The sequence below is a fragment of the Gracilinanus agilis genome, chromosome 2 (assembly GCF_016433145.1).
Source record: "Gracilinanus agilis isolate LMUSP501 chromosome 2, AgileGrace, whole genome shotgun sequence".
Taxonomy (NCBI): domain Eukaryota; kingdom Metazoa; phylum Chordata; class Mammalia; order Didelphimorphia; family Didelphidae; genus Gracilinanus; species Gracilinanus agilis.
In genome coordinates, this window is record NC_058131.1 from 688792848 (window position 1) to 688807704 (window position 14857).

At 45.5% G+C, this 14857-nt stretch overlaps 1 protein-coding gene across 1 annotated transcript; it reads left to right on the forward strand.

Moving 5' to 3' along the window:
• Positions 1-105: 105 nt before the first annotated feature.
• SNCG (synuclein gamma) lies at positions 106-10192 on the forward strand. The gene is made up of 5 exons (XM_044662889.1): positions 106-393; positions 3451-3492; positions 4236-4363; positions 9308-9388; positions 9768-10192. Exons 1-5 carry the CDS (start codon positions 273-275, stop codon positions 9786-9788), a joined length of 393 nt encoding a protein of 130 aa, XP_044518824.1. The 5' UTR covers positions 106-272; the 3' UTR covers positions 9789-10192.
• The last annotated feature ends 4665 nt before the right edge of the window (positions 10193-14857 follow it).

Sequence of the window (14857 nt, forward strand, 5' to 3'; positions counted from 1 at the left end):
GTCTCATCTCTGCTCTGCTCCCCACCCGGCCACGCTGGAGCATTAATATTTCAGCACTGCCTGGCTGCTGGCATTGGCTCTACTGCAGTGCACTTTGTCAATAAGAGACAGCCAGGCAGGGAGGGAGCTAACTGGCCACCAGCGGAGGAACCAACCACAGAAGCAGCAGCAGCAGCAGCAGCAATCACACTCTCTGGAGCTGCATCCAGTCGGAGTCTCTGTCTGCCTGGAGCCTGCCCCACTCCAGGGAGCTCGCTGCGTTCCTAGCCACCATGGATGTCTTTAAGAAAGGTTTCTCCATCGCCAAGGAGGGTGTAGTGGGGGCTGTGGAGAAGACCAAGCAAGGAGTCACTGAGGCAGCTGAAAAGACCAAGGAGGGGGTGATGTATGTGGGTAAGTGGGACAAGGACTATGGGGGGAGGGACCCCCAGTCTCTTGGGGGGGAAGAGTGATAGCTATGGGGGAGCCCAGAGAAAGCAGAAGTCCTTGTGAGACCCCCGACCTCAGATGTGGCACCCATGGACCAACCCCGCCCCAGTGTCCCCCAAGGATTCTTCCGCAGACTGCTGAGTGGTGGTGGGGGGGGAGAGATGGGGGTTATCACCACTCCTTCTCCAGTCCTATTCCTGGAAGGTCAGATTCCTGCTCCAGCCCTCCTCCATGGCCAAGGATGCTCCTCCAGGCTCCTCAGTTCTGTTGGGTCTCTTGGTCATGAAAAGCCCCAGCTGTTGTGTCATTAAAAGGGGGCAGGAGGTAGGATTGATGCTGATGCTGTCCAACCTCTGACCTCACTTTCCTGGAAGCCTGGGACTTCCTGGGATGGGGGTGCTCCTTCCCAGGGCCACTCTGCCTTGGGGCTCATTTATCTTGACTCCCTCCCCTCACCCTACCTCGGTTTCAGTCGAGGGTTCTGTGCAGAGTTTGGATTTCCCTGTGGGTCAGACATTCCATGAGGAAGGGACAGAGAAACTGGGGCAGATTGAAGAGGGAGAGAGAGGCGTGCAGGCTACAGAGAGAACAGGAGAAAACTGGGCTCTTTGCCACCAGGGCCACGCCCTAGAGCTGCTCTCCCAGGATGATGGATGAGAAGGTCGCCATCTTCCCATCTGCCTCTTCCCCAGAGGACGGGAGCCCCCAGGAAGCGGTGCACCAGCCACAAACATGCTTGGTGTATTGGCTCGTGTGCAGGGTCCTCTGTGATTCACGTACCTGTCCGGGGGAAGGAGGGACGTGAAACTCTGGGAATGGGGGGCTGTTGGGACATATACATGCTACACAGTGATGGAGGGTCCTTGCAAAATCCCCTTCCCTGTTCCTCCTCTTCCAGGTGGGGTTCACTCTGCCCTAGCCTTAGCTTTGCTGCCTGGACCCTTTTCCTTTGAGATCCCTTGGGTGGGGGGCAAGATGGGCAATCGGGGGTCTCCCAGGCCTAAAAAGACCACCGAGGAGTCAGACTCCGTGTGTCCCGGATCCAGCCCTCACTAGCCACGGGACCACAAAGCCTTAGTTTCCTTCTTCCTAAAAGGGAGACGTAGATACTCGCCGGCCCGTGTTACTATTGTCTGAGCTGCTTCTGGTGTCTGGGCCTCTTCCTCTGAGGCTCTTCCTGGGGGCAGTGACTTGCTCCTCTCATGCCTGACTTTGGCTGAAGGAATGGGGCATTGGTCAGGCCTGGCAAACTGGCCTGTGCCTCGGAGGGCCTCTAAGGACTGAGACGGGTGCCGACGTGTGGCCCTCCTCCGCATCCGGGCTCACACCGGACACCTGCAGCTTCCCTGGGGAAGGCAAGCCTGGCTTCTGATGGCGGCGTTGGGGGTCTGGGGAAGATGGAAGAGAGGGGCCGTGGTGGCCAGGAACAGTCAGAGCTGAGGACTGAGAAGAGGGTGGGGGGCCGAAGTACCGCCACCAACGACGCCATTCCTCCCATCCCCAGTTATCCCAATTCCAAGGTGTCTCCATTTAGTGGCCACAGCTCCCCGGGGCTCTGAGATGAAAGCTGACTTTATGACTCAGCTTTTCCTCTGCTCTCTAATCCTGTTGAGCTGATTTCCCTCTGCCCTCTGATTCACTAATCCAGGGTTCATTGAGGCCAGGCCCCTGCCTCAAGCCTTCCTAGCAGGCAGGGCCTGGAGGGACGCCGAGGAACCAGAGATAGGTTCACAGACTCAGACACTGCTGGATCTCTTAAAGGACCTTAGAGAGCCTGCAGGCTGCCTCCTCCCCTCCCTGAATGAACCGAGCGAGCATGAGAAGGGTCGGTGACCTTCCCCAAGCCGTACAGCTTGTGAGAGTCAGAGGTGGGATCTGAACCCTTCTGACTCTAAGGCTAATGGTTTCCCCACGGCACCATGTTGTGGATGCTCTTTGATGGCTCTAGATGGGAGGAGGAGGGGGCAGGGATGTTCCCGAGCTCAGGGGACCAGACAGTGACAGTTCCTCCAGCTCTCTGTGGCAAGTCCCAAGCTGAAAAAGAGCCTCGGCAGATCCCAAGACTAGGGAGAGAGCATTCCGAGAGATGGATCATGAGGAGGGTGGCATGGAATTCTCTGGAGGGGATGGTATCCAGCGTGTCTTGGGGGTAGGATGGCCTGGAAGTTGTGCCTTGAACTGGTTCTACTGCCCTCCTCCTTTGGGTTCAGACTCTTTCATCCTGTCCAGGCTTGTCCTCTTGGGTTCCTCCAAACCCTTTGATATAGACTGGAGTTCCCCTAATGAATAAACAAAATTGTGGCTTAAAGAAGGTAAGATCTGTCACCTTATAACATCATTCTCCACACTGCTACCCCAAGAGAGAACTAGACGTGGCCATTCCCCCCTCAAATGACCCCTGAGGGGGCTAAAGAGGAAGGATCAGGTACCTCCTCCTTCTTTCATTATCAGTCCCCTCCCGTCTGTCACCCTATTCACTATCCCGTCATCACCTCTCCATCTCCTGTCCTTCTCCCCATCCATCCTCTATTTCCTTACTTCTCTTTCCATTCACGCTCCACTTCAGTTTTCTGTTTCTCTGCTCCTTATACTGTTCTCCCAATATTTGTTTGTCTTATTTTCCCATTCTCTGTCCATCATCTACCTCTCTCTGTTATATCCTCTATCCAAACGGTCTTGCATCCTTTCTTCCTGCCATCTTTGTGCCCCTTCCGCTCTTTCATTGCTCCTCATCTCTCCATCTTCCATTTGTTCGCCCCTCTAACCTCTGTCCTGTGTCCCTCGAATCTTTTTCTGCTGTGTTTTTCCAACTTTTGTCCTCTTACTGCTTAAACCTGAACAAGAAGTTCATTCCTTCCATTAGAAGGTCCTCCATTCTCCTGTATTACATTATATTCTTTTTTTTCCTCTCCTGGGGACACAGAAGCTGCACTAGGGTAATGGGAAGAAGAGAGCAAGCCTAGGGCTCATCGCATACCTGAAATGTGCTGAGAATTGATGTGGTATTTGCTTCCTTTACAGGGACAAAAACCAAGGAGGGTGTAGTACAGAGTGTGACCTCAGGTAAGGACTTGGGCCCACCTGTGACTCTAGGAAGAGTCACTGGGACTCTCTCTACAAAGCTGTCTCCATCAAATCCCAGAATTCCCCAGGATGAGGACCGTGACTTGCTTTTCTGCCCTGGAACCCCCCTCTTCCCCATAACATTCACTATCTTCCTGACCTGACTCGGACTCAGGCCCTGGGGAAGTAGGTGACCCCTCCTCATTATTTCATTGGCATTTGGAGGCTGGTGCTCCCGGGACCCTCTTCTTAGAAACCAACCCTGTCTTGTAGGGCTGTGGGTGAGGCACAGCCCCGTTTATGTGGACTCTTTCCCCACTGAGGGGTCAGAGTGAGAGGAGTGGAAAATATGGAATCTCTGTAGCTTCTTTCTGTCTCAATTTAGCCCCACCTCATCTGGCCCTTTGCTCCCCTGTATGCCCCTTAAGGGTGCCCATTGAGTCATCAGATCCTGTGGTCAGGAGAAAGGAAGATCTAGAGTGCAAACGGGTAGGGGAAAGCCATATTTGGGGGTCCAAATTCTGGAATCTGTCACTTGAATGTCATCCCTGGGAGGATTGAACACAGAATTCAGTGTCCAAGTGACCAGGCCAAGTTTGAATTATTATACAGTGATGGGGGATTTTGGGTGAAGAGCCCCTTCCTCTCCCAGAACAACCTCATCCTGAAGGAGGGAGGGAGGGAGAAGTTTGGAGGGAAAATAACTGAAGCGAGAGAAATGTTTTCTTTTCTTCCCCAACAAGTTGCCGAAAAGACCAAAGAACAGGCCAACCTGGTAAGCGATGCCATGGTGGCCAGTGTGAATACCGTGGCCAATAAGACGGTGGAGGAGGCCGAAAACATTGTGGTGACTAGTGGCATCGTTAGGAAGGTGAGTTGTCCCTGCTCAATATTTCAGAGAAGTCATCAGTCCTTGAGGCCCCCAAGAAATGCCAAGGGGCTTCTGGACAGAAGCTAGCTATGGCCACATGCTAGACAAAGTTTAAAAATGATTGAAATGGCCTCTATCTCTTTGGTGCTTGAAGGTTAACGAAGCCCTTTTTTTCTCAACAGCTCTGCCAAGTAGGATGACTATTCCTATTTTATAGGTTAGGAAACTGAGTTTCAGAGAGAGGAAGTAGCTTTGCCCACAGCCAGATGGCTCGAACTAGGACCATGTGGCCTCTTCCCCAAAGTTCTTTCCAAACCATTAGTTCTCACAGTGGCTCTGCTACAAACTACCTGTGTGGCCCTGGACTATGAGCCTATGATTCCTTTGAACCTCACAGCTAACCTGCTCAGGAGCAATGATAAAGATTATTATCCTCATTGTACTTCTGGGGAAACTGAGACAGTTTGTCAACTTCAGAAGCAGAAGCAGAACCCAGGTCTATAAATTCTCAGTCATGGAATCATAAGAACTAGAAGATCCCTCACAGGTCGTTAGGTCCAACTTCCTTATTTAACAGATGAGGAAACTGAGGATCCAGTGACATTAAATGGTAACACAAATTAGTGAGTGTCAGAGTCTAAATTGGTAGCCTGGGAAACAGTAGATTAACTCTTAATCCTTTTTGTGGCACTCTTTTATGATTGGTTGGAGAGGAATGTCATGGTGGTTTCGAGGTTCCCTGCTTCTACGCTGCCATCTTGGCTCTGGACTTTCTTAATCCTTAAGAACAGAAATCACTATATTGATTAGGTTATAAAAATAAAAACTTGGAAAGAATTTTTCATAGAAAATTAGAATCAGCACACATCTCCTCCACAATATGCTCAACAAGTGCTCAACAAGTGGTTGCCCTACTTGAAGACGCCAAGTGATGGAGAATGCCACCACGCAAGTCTTTTCTTTTCTCCAAATTAAGCATTTCTATTTCACTTCAGCAATGTTCATATGACCTGGTTTAGGGTCCTCCCACCATCCTCTCACCACATCTTTCTCTCAGCTGCTCCAGCTCATTGAATGTCCTTTCAAAAATGGGGGGTTCCCAACTGAACACAGTTGCCTTGAAGTGGTCTGATCAGAGAAAAATACTCTAGAACTATTACATCCCTTCTTAGGGACATTGTGCTTGCTTAATATACCCTAAGATTTCATTAGAGAGGAGTTTGTTGTTGGGGATAGTTTGCCAGTCTCTGATTCAGGAGCCCTGGGTTCAGATCCCACCCCAAACGCTTAACAGCGAGGTAAGTACTTAATCTCTCTCTACCTCAGTATCGTTATCAGTAAAATGTGGCCTCAGTGCCCCCCCCGAGTCCCTTGAAGCCCTAAATCTGTGGTCATAGGTATGAACCACTCTGAGCTTCAGACAACTTTCAAAAATAAGTTCTAGATAGCAGCATCTCACAAGCAGCAAGTACTTAATAAATACGTTTTCTCTTCTGCTTCCTCCCACCAATCAAAAAGGGTGATATCAGATGCTTTGCTGAAATCCATTTTGGTCAAGTTTATGGCATTTCTTTGATCTGCCTAATAGCCCATTTGGTGTGTCTTGAGGAAAAAACAAACAAGCAAACAGCATTTGGTTCTAGCAAGGGGCCCCATTCCACTGGGCAATTTTTCCTTGGGAAGAGGATCTGAGAGTCAGAGAAAACAGACTAATAAGAGCTCACACCTCTGATTTTCCAAAGTAGTTTCTTAACACAACTCTTTGTTAGGGAGCATATGTTTATCCCCATTTTATAGATGGGTCACTTGAACCCCACAGAAGTTAAGTCTTTTGAATGGGGTCTCTTCCTCTCATCTAGTAAGGTTCTCATTTGGTCCTTTCCTAGAGAAGTTAAAAAGGCATTATTCTCCCCAGATCTCTGTGAAGGAGGCAGTGTAGGGACCCAGTATTGTTTCATGTTACAGTTTGTAAGATCGGTTGGGGTTGACACTCCCTGTCCATGTCCATCCTATTACCGTAAGGGATTTCTTGGATCCCATTTTTGGATGCTTCTCACTAGGCTAGGTGAACCTGGAGAAGTCTGAAACTCTCTAAACCTCAGTGTCTTCACCTGTAAAATGATAATACCATCCACAGTTCTTACCTCCCAGGACTGTATGGGATAGAAAGGAAATAATGTATGAACTATTCTTTAGTTGTTTTAGTCACATCTGACTTCTTTGGGAGTTTTTGATAGCACAATGGGCCTGGAGTTAGGGAAACTCATTTTCCTGAGTTCAAATCCATCCTCAGATACTTACTAGCTATGTGACCCTGGACAAGTCACTTAACCCTGTCTGCCTCAGTTTCCTCAACTGTAAAATGAGCCGGAGAAGAAAATGGCAAATCATTCCAGTATCTCTGCCAAGAAAACCCCAAATGGGGTCATGAAGAGTTGAACATGATTGAACGATAACCACAAAAATGCCAACCATTGTTTGCACTCGTGTTGGCACCATTCAGCTGTGTTTTAAATGCCTTTTGTTTCCATTTTCTCCCATGACTGTGGATGAATTTGCTACAAATCTAAATGAGTAGGTGCCTGGAGTAAGGGAAAGACTCCTGGGCTGGGATTCAGGGGATCCGTGGTTCTAGGGCTGGTGAGGGAGAATGGATAACCCAGGCTGGAGTTAGAGGTCGAGAGTGCCCCAGAGAACTCTTTCTGCACAGCCTTCCCCCGCTGGGTGCCTGAGCATTGTGGCGCCACCAGGGGCACTGAGGACCTTGTGTTCCAAGGCGCTGGTGCCCTCGTTATAGATTGTGCCCAAGGAGATTCTCCTGGCTGTGCTGCCCACAACAAGAGACCTTGGCAGGCTAACAGTGAGCCTCAGATGAATTTGCAAAGGGACTTCAGGCTAAGAGACTGGATTAATTAACCCCCAGAGGAGATGTCTGGCTTGGGACCAAGAATCCTGTAAGAGTGGAGCCAGGATTTTTAAGGACCGAGCAAATAACCATCAATGTTTGTTTGAGGAAAGTGTGTCGAGGAAATAAATCTGGGCTGGGAGTCAGAAGACCCTGCTCTTGACACCTGTTGGGCCAGTAAGGAGCCAGCAGGTACAGCGATTATCTGGCTAAAAAAAGAAGAATAGGAGCAGCTAGGTGGCTCAGTGGATGCTCGGTGGATAGTCAGATCTGGAGTTGGTCTTGGGTTCAAATCTGTCCTCACTTCCTAGCTGGGTGACCCAGGCAAGTCTCTTAATCCCCATTGCCTAGCCCTCACCACTTCTGCCTTGGAATCAGTATACTGTATCAATTCTAAGATGGAAGGTAAGAATTAAAAGGGATTAAAATAACTCAAACCTATCTGACTTTAAGTTTGCAAAGCCCTTTAGTTTTTCTCTTAATTGACCCTGGGAGGCAAGTCCGGTTTTAGCTCCATTTTGCAGATGAATAAACTGTAGCTGAGAGGGGTAAAAAAACGTGTCCCTCAGCTAGGAAGAAGGATGGGAACTCGGGCTTTCTCCACTCCAAGCTCAACATTCTGTTCATTGTGCCACCGAGTTGGATTACATTTTCTGCAGTGGTTCCAGCCCTCCCAAGGCTTTTTTCTTACTTCTTACTCTCTTTATCTGGAAAATGGGTCTGATGCCAGGACAGTCAGTCCTAAGATCCCAGATCTGTACAGCAAAATATCAAGGCTGAAAGCACAAAGTTCAGTACTTGAAAATACAAAGGGTCATTGTTCTAGAGAATCAAGTCTTCCAAAACGCCTTTTCCCACCCTTCATTTACACATCTCACTGCACACCCCACAGTAGATGTAAATACTGCCTGGTGCCAACTAATCTTGACCTCCTCTGCCCCCCTTCCTGCAGAACTAGGAGCATTGGGCAGCAATTTTAGAGAGATGGGTTTAGACTTGATGCCACTGAATCCCGAAGTGGCATAGGCTCCATTGGGTGGGTTGGCCATTACTAGACATCTTCATAAGCTGGATTCCCAGTTGTCAGGGACACTATAGAAGGCATTGCTAGTGAAGTCCCTTTGTGATTCTGCCATCCAAGTGAGTGCAGAAGTGCTGCACCCCTTGTTTAGGGGAGATCTGAACTTGGGAGATTGCATTCAATTTGATTCCATTTGCATTTAAGTGGCTGCTTGCAGAATGGGAGTCTGAGTGGAGATTGTCTTCTCTGCCTTCATCCCTCCTTCTATCTGTTTCCCTTCCTTCCCTGCCCTTCTGCCTTCCTTTCTCCCTTTTTCTCCCTCTTTCCTTCTGTCTTTAGCTTCTTCCTTCTCTCTCCATCCCTCTGCCTTTATCTCTCCTTCTCTCCCTGTCTCCCTTCTATCTCTGTTTCCCTTGTCTCCCTGACCTTTTGACTTCCTTTCTCCCTCTCTCCTCTCCTTCCTCTTTCCTTCTGTCTCTAGCCCCTTCCTTCTCTTCTTATCCCACTGCCCTTATCTTCCTCCTTCTCCCTGTATCTCTTCCTGTTTCCCTTCTTCCCTCTATTTCTGCTTCATTTCTCTCCCTGTCCTTCTACCTTCCTTTCTCCTTCTCTCCTCTCCTTCTTCCTTCTCTTTCCAGCTCCTTCTTTCTCTTCCCATCCCTCTGTCTTTATCTCTCCCTGTCTCTCTTCCTGTCTCCCTTCTTCCCTCTTTCTATTTCTGCTTCATTTCTCTCCCTGTCCTTCTGCCTTCCTTTTTCCTTCTCTCCTCTCCTTCTTCCTTCCTTCTCTTCCCATCCCTCTGTCTTTATCTCTCCCGGTCTCTCTCTTCCTGTCTCCCTTCTTCCTTCCAGCCCTTCCTTTCTGTCTCCCCTCTTCCTTCTCCTCACCCTTTCTCTATGCCACTCTTTGTCACCCTTAGAAACCCACTCCTTGAGCCTTGTGTCCCTGCCTGTACTACCTAATCCCTCTGGGCTCCTGCCCCAAACCCTTCTAACCAGCTGCATTCTTGTTTCCCCAGGAGGACTTGGTCAATCCAGCCCAACCTGAGCATGGGGCTCCGGAAGAGCAGCCAGCAGAGGCTGCAGAAGTTACTGAGGAGGTAAGTTCTCCAGATGCCTTCTTTCCCCTCTCCCCAGGGCTCTGTAGGTTTTCCCACTTTAGCCCTCTCCACGATTTTCCAACTTTCAGTCTCTTGGGCCTAGGGGAAAGCAAATGCGGTGACAGCAGTCATTAGAGGAGTAGAAGAGAAGGGCTTTCCTACCTGTGGGCCCTTTTCTCTCCTCCTCTCTCCCCTTATTTTTCCCCAGGTCATTCTTTGTCTTCTTCTCACCCGAGGCCTAGAGCACTTTTCTTTAGGAGGACTCTCTACTGCTGTTGTTGCTGTTCAGTCTTTTCAGTCACATCTGACTCTTTGTGACCCCATTTGGGTTTTCTTGGCAAAGATAACGGAGTGCTTTGCCATTTCTTCTCTCCTTCAGGTCGAGGGCAGTGGAGACTAGCTGAAGAGCCCTCCTGGAGCCAGGTCGGGGATTGTGGAGCCATTAGCTGACACTAACCTTCCTCCCTGCCACCTCCCTCGCCCAGAGCAGATGCTTTCCTCCTCCCCATCCTTGATTGGGTGAACACATCATGCCACATGTGAACATCAGGTTCTGGAGCATCCGTATCGAGTAGCCACGTGTTGGGTATCTTCCTTCTCCTCCTACCTGTAGCTTCAGCTTCCCCTGCCCTCGTCCCCTCGTCCAGCTGTCCATCCACCTGGATATCCTTGTTCCTGCTCTTTCCTTCCCTCCTTGTTTCCCTCTGTTCACTTTGACTCTCTAGATGCTGGGTGTGCTTTATTTATTTATTTATTTATTTACAAATGATGCCAAATAAAACTGTCTTTGAAGTAGGCTTCCCAGCTGGTTCTCTGGATCTCTCTTGCTTCCTCATCCTCCCACCCCTTTCCCTTGGACAAAGCTCAACACCGGGTAGCATCAGGGGAAGGAGGAAGGAGTTCTAGTATGGAAGGAGGAATTCGGTTCCGGCTATTCCTTCCCAGACCTAGAACCTAGGCCACAGATTGACCCCTCACCTGGCCACTGATTGACCTCAATGTGTGTCATGAACTGATCTCTAACCAGGGTACAGACTGACCCTTAGTGAGGCAAATCTTAGTATGCACAAGAGGGGAAGATGAGTCCAGGAGACAACGGAATAGGACGGGCTAATAATTTTTATTTATGGATCCCCTCAAGGTTTTCAGATTGCTTTACATCCATCATCTCTTTTGCTTCTCTGTAGCTGGGTAACAAGTCCTGTTATCCCTACATTTTTTCAGGAGAGGCGAAGGGGTGGTAGCCAGGACTCTTTCCATCGTACCTGGCAGGACTTTCGTTTCAAGTCCAGGCTTCCAGCTACTGGAGCAGTCTTCCTCTTTCTCCCTATTTGTCCCTGTCTTGGTCCCTTGACCTTCGGTTAAGAACTGCTTTCTGACATGGATGTCTCTGGTCACTTCGTGGGGCAGTCTAGTAGGAGCCAAGTCAATGTATCTCGTGCACCGCAGCATCTGTGCAGAGCCTGTTTGGTTTGTCCTTCAAGAACATAATTCCGTTCCATCCAATCACTTGGTCAGGCTCATCATGAATTTTACATGTGGAGAAATGAATGGGAATAATGATATGTTGCCTAGGCTATTGGGAATTCCCAACTGAGTCTTTGGGAGATGAGTGGCAGACCTTGGCTAAATACAATTCCCAGGAGATTATTATGTTTTGTCTCAGACTCACACTCAGCCAAGCACAATAAAAAGATTTCTCTTTTGGACACTGGAAGGACCAAACATCACATTATCACTTTTAGACATTTAAATTACAATCCAGGTTCTTTATGTCCCCATTTGTTTTCTTACAAATGCTGTGTGGGACCTCAAACCCTACTTTGATATCTCATCATGGTGTGGAGGTCAACGAGGAAAATAAGCATTTATTAAGCGTTTATTACGTAGTAGCTTCTGTGTTAACCATTGGGGATACAAAGAAAGACAAGTTCCTTGCATTCAAGGAACTTACATTCTTTTTTCTTATTTAAAAAAAATTTTAAACCCTTACATTCTGTTTTAAAGTCAATAATGTTTATTGGTTCCAAGACAGAAGAATGGTAAGATCTAGACAATAGGGGTTAAGTGGCTTGTCCAGGGTCACATAGCTAGGAAGTGTCTGAGGTCAGATTTGAACCTAGGTCCTCCTGTCTCTAGCCCTGGCTCTCAATCCACTGAATCACCTACCTGCCCCATTACATTATTTTTAAAAATGTATTTTCTACCCCAAAATTCATATAAAAACAATTTTTAATTTTTATTTAAAACTTTTTTTTGAGTTCCAAATTCTCGCCCTCTCTCTCCAACCTGAGATGTCAAGCAATCTCATGTTGTTTGTACATGTTCAATCCTATAAAACATGTTTCCATATTAGTCATCTTGTAGAAGAAAACTCGAACAAACCTTTTCCCCTCAAAAATGAAGAAAGTAAAATATAGTATGCTTCAATCTAGATTCAGCCTCCATCAGTTCTTTCTCTAGAGGCAGATGGCATTTTTATCATGAGTCTTTTGGTATTTTCTCAGGTTGTTGTTTTTCAATATTGCTATTACTATATGCAATGGTCTCCTACTGCTGGCTCATTTCACCCTGCATCAGTTCATGCAAGTTTTTCCAGTCTTTTCTGAAATCCTGCTTCTCATCTTTTCTTGTAGCACAATAAAATTCCATTATCCTAATATACCACAACTTGTTCATCCATTTTCCAATTGATAGGTATCCCCTTAGCTTCTAATTCTTTGCTATAAGAGCAGTTATAAATATTTTTGTTCAGATAGGTCTTCCCCTTCCCTTTTTTGGATCTCTTTGGGAAACAGACCTAGTAGTGGTATTTCTGGACCACAGTTTCAGAGCCCTTTTGAGCATAAAAAACTTTCATTCTAATGGGAGACACAACATGAAAACAGTGATGTATTAGCATGATATATACAGGATAAAGTGGAAGCATTAGGAGACAGAAGCCTATAGAATCAGATGGTTGCTTCATTGTCAAAGGAGTAGAGAAGGTCATTCTCATTCAAGGGCAATTATCAAAATTGGTGTTCTTGCGGAAGTTGGATTTTAGGTGGAATCTGAAGAAAACTGAGGAAGTGAAGAGGCAGACATGAGGAAGAAGAAGAATATTTCATGCATTGGAAACAGCCAGTCAAATGCTTACCATCAGGAGATGGAGCATCTTGTGTGAGGAACAATATGGAGGCCAGAGCCATTGGACTATACAAGATGACCCCTGAGACTTCTTCCAACTCCTTGCTTCAATGATTCCATGATTACTTTAGGGGGAAGGGATCCAGCATTTATTAAGCACCTACTATGTCTATCATGCCCAACAGCCCTTACTCTAAAAAAGCTTCTATTCTTTTGGCTAAGATGCTTACAGGTTAAGTACAAAAGGGGAAAAAAAAGGACCACATGAGGTTTGAAGGTCAAAGTCACTCCCAGTCAAAGGGACTTGAAGCTTTCCAAAGGAAGTAGAATTTGAATTAGGCTTTGAAGGACAAGTAAGAATTCCTCATCTACAGGAGCGAAACAAGGATGCCCATTATTACCATTTTATTATTATTTAATATCATACTATAAATGGTAACTGTAATAATAAAAGAAGAAGAAAATGAAGGAATTAGAATAGGCAATGAAGAAATACATCTCTTTGCAGGTGATATAGTATACGTAGAAAATCCTAGAGAATCAACCAAAAAACTTATCAAAACAATAACTTTAACAAAATTGCAGAATATAGAATAAACCTGCAAAGTCATCACCATTTCTCTGTTCTACCAATAAAGCCCAACAACAAAAGATAGAAAGAGAAATTCCATTTAAAATAACTGTAGACAATATAAAATATCTGGGAACATATCTATTAGGACAAACCCAGGAACAATAAGATCGCAACTACCAAACTCTTTTCACACAAATAAAGTCAGATCTAAACAATCAGAAAACCATTCATTTCTCATAAATAGGCTGAACCAATACAATAAAAATGATCATTTTCCTAAATTAATGTACTTATTCTGTGCTATAGTAATCAAACTTTCCAAAAATTTTCTCTTAAAGCTAGATAAATGACAACAAAATTCCTCTGGAAGAACAAAATATCTAAAATATCAAGGAAATTAATGAAAAATATTTGAAGGCAGGTGGCTTAGCTGTACTGGATCTCAAACTATATGATAAAGTGGCAACTATAAAAACAATCTGATACTGGCTAAGAAATACAGTGGAAGACCAATAAATATATCTATCACTCAAGATACAATGGTAAATGTCCAAAATAACCTAGTGTTTGAAAAACTGAAAGATCCAAGCTTTTGGAACAATAATTCCCTATTTAACAGAAATGCTGGGGAAACTGGAAAGCAATATGGCAGAAATTAGGCATAGACTATCACTTCACGCCATATACCAAGGTAAAACCAAAATGGATATATGATTTAGAAATAAAGGGTGAAACCAAAAAACAAACTAGAGAAGAACAAAATAGTTTACCTGTCAGACCTATGGATAAGGGAAGAATTTATGTTAAAAGAAGATATAGAGAACAGAATGAGATATAAAATACATAACTTTAACTACATTAAGTTTAAAAGTTTCTAAACAAACAAAAACAATGCTATCAAAATGAAAAGGCAAATAACAAACTGGGGAAAAATCTTTATAGCAAGTCTGGCAAAGGCTTCATTTCTCAAATATATATAGAGAGAGCTAAGTTAAATTTATAAGAATACAAAACATTTCCCAGCTGACAAATGGTTAAAAGTTATGACTGAGAAATTTTCAGATGAAATTAAAATTTCCTTTAGTCAGATGAAAAAAATACTCCAAATCACTATTGATTAGAGAAATGCAAATCTGAGGTACCACCTCACACTCATCAGATTGGCAAACATGACAAAAAAGAAAAAGGATAAATGTTAGAGGGGATGTGGAAAAATCAGGTAATATTGGAGCTGCAAAGTGGCAAAACCATTCTGCAACAATCTGGTCAAATTGTGCATACCCTTGGATCCAGCAATACCACTACTAGATCTTCATCCCAAAGAGATTAAAGATAGGGGGAAAGTACAAAAATATTTATAGCGACTCCTTTGTGGTGGACAAGACCTGGAAACTAAAGGGATGCCTGATCATCAATTGAGGAATAGCTAAACAAATTGTGGAATATTCTTGTAATGGAATAATATTGTGCCATAAGAAATGACAAACAAGATGACCACAAAAACTTGGAAAGACTTTCATGAAGGGAAGCAAAGTGAAGTGAGCCAAACCAGGAAAACATTGTACACAGTAACAGTGATAATGTATGATGATCAATTATGAATGTCTACAAGGCAAGAATCCAGGACAACCCCAAGGGGCTCATGCCAAAAAAAAAATACCCACCACCATAGAAGGGAAAGAGTCCAAATGCAAATTGAAGCATACCATTCTTACTTTTATTTCCACCATTAATTTTTCTCTAATGTAATCAACACGTTTCTTCTT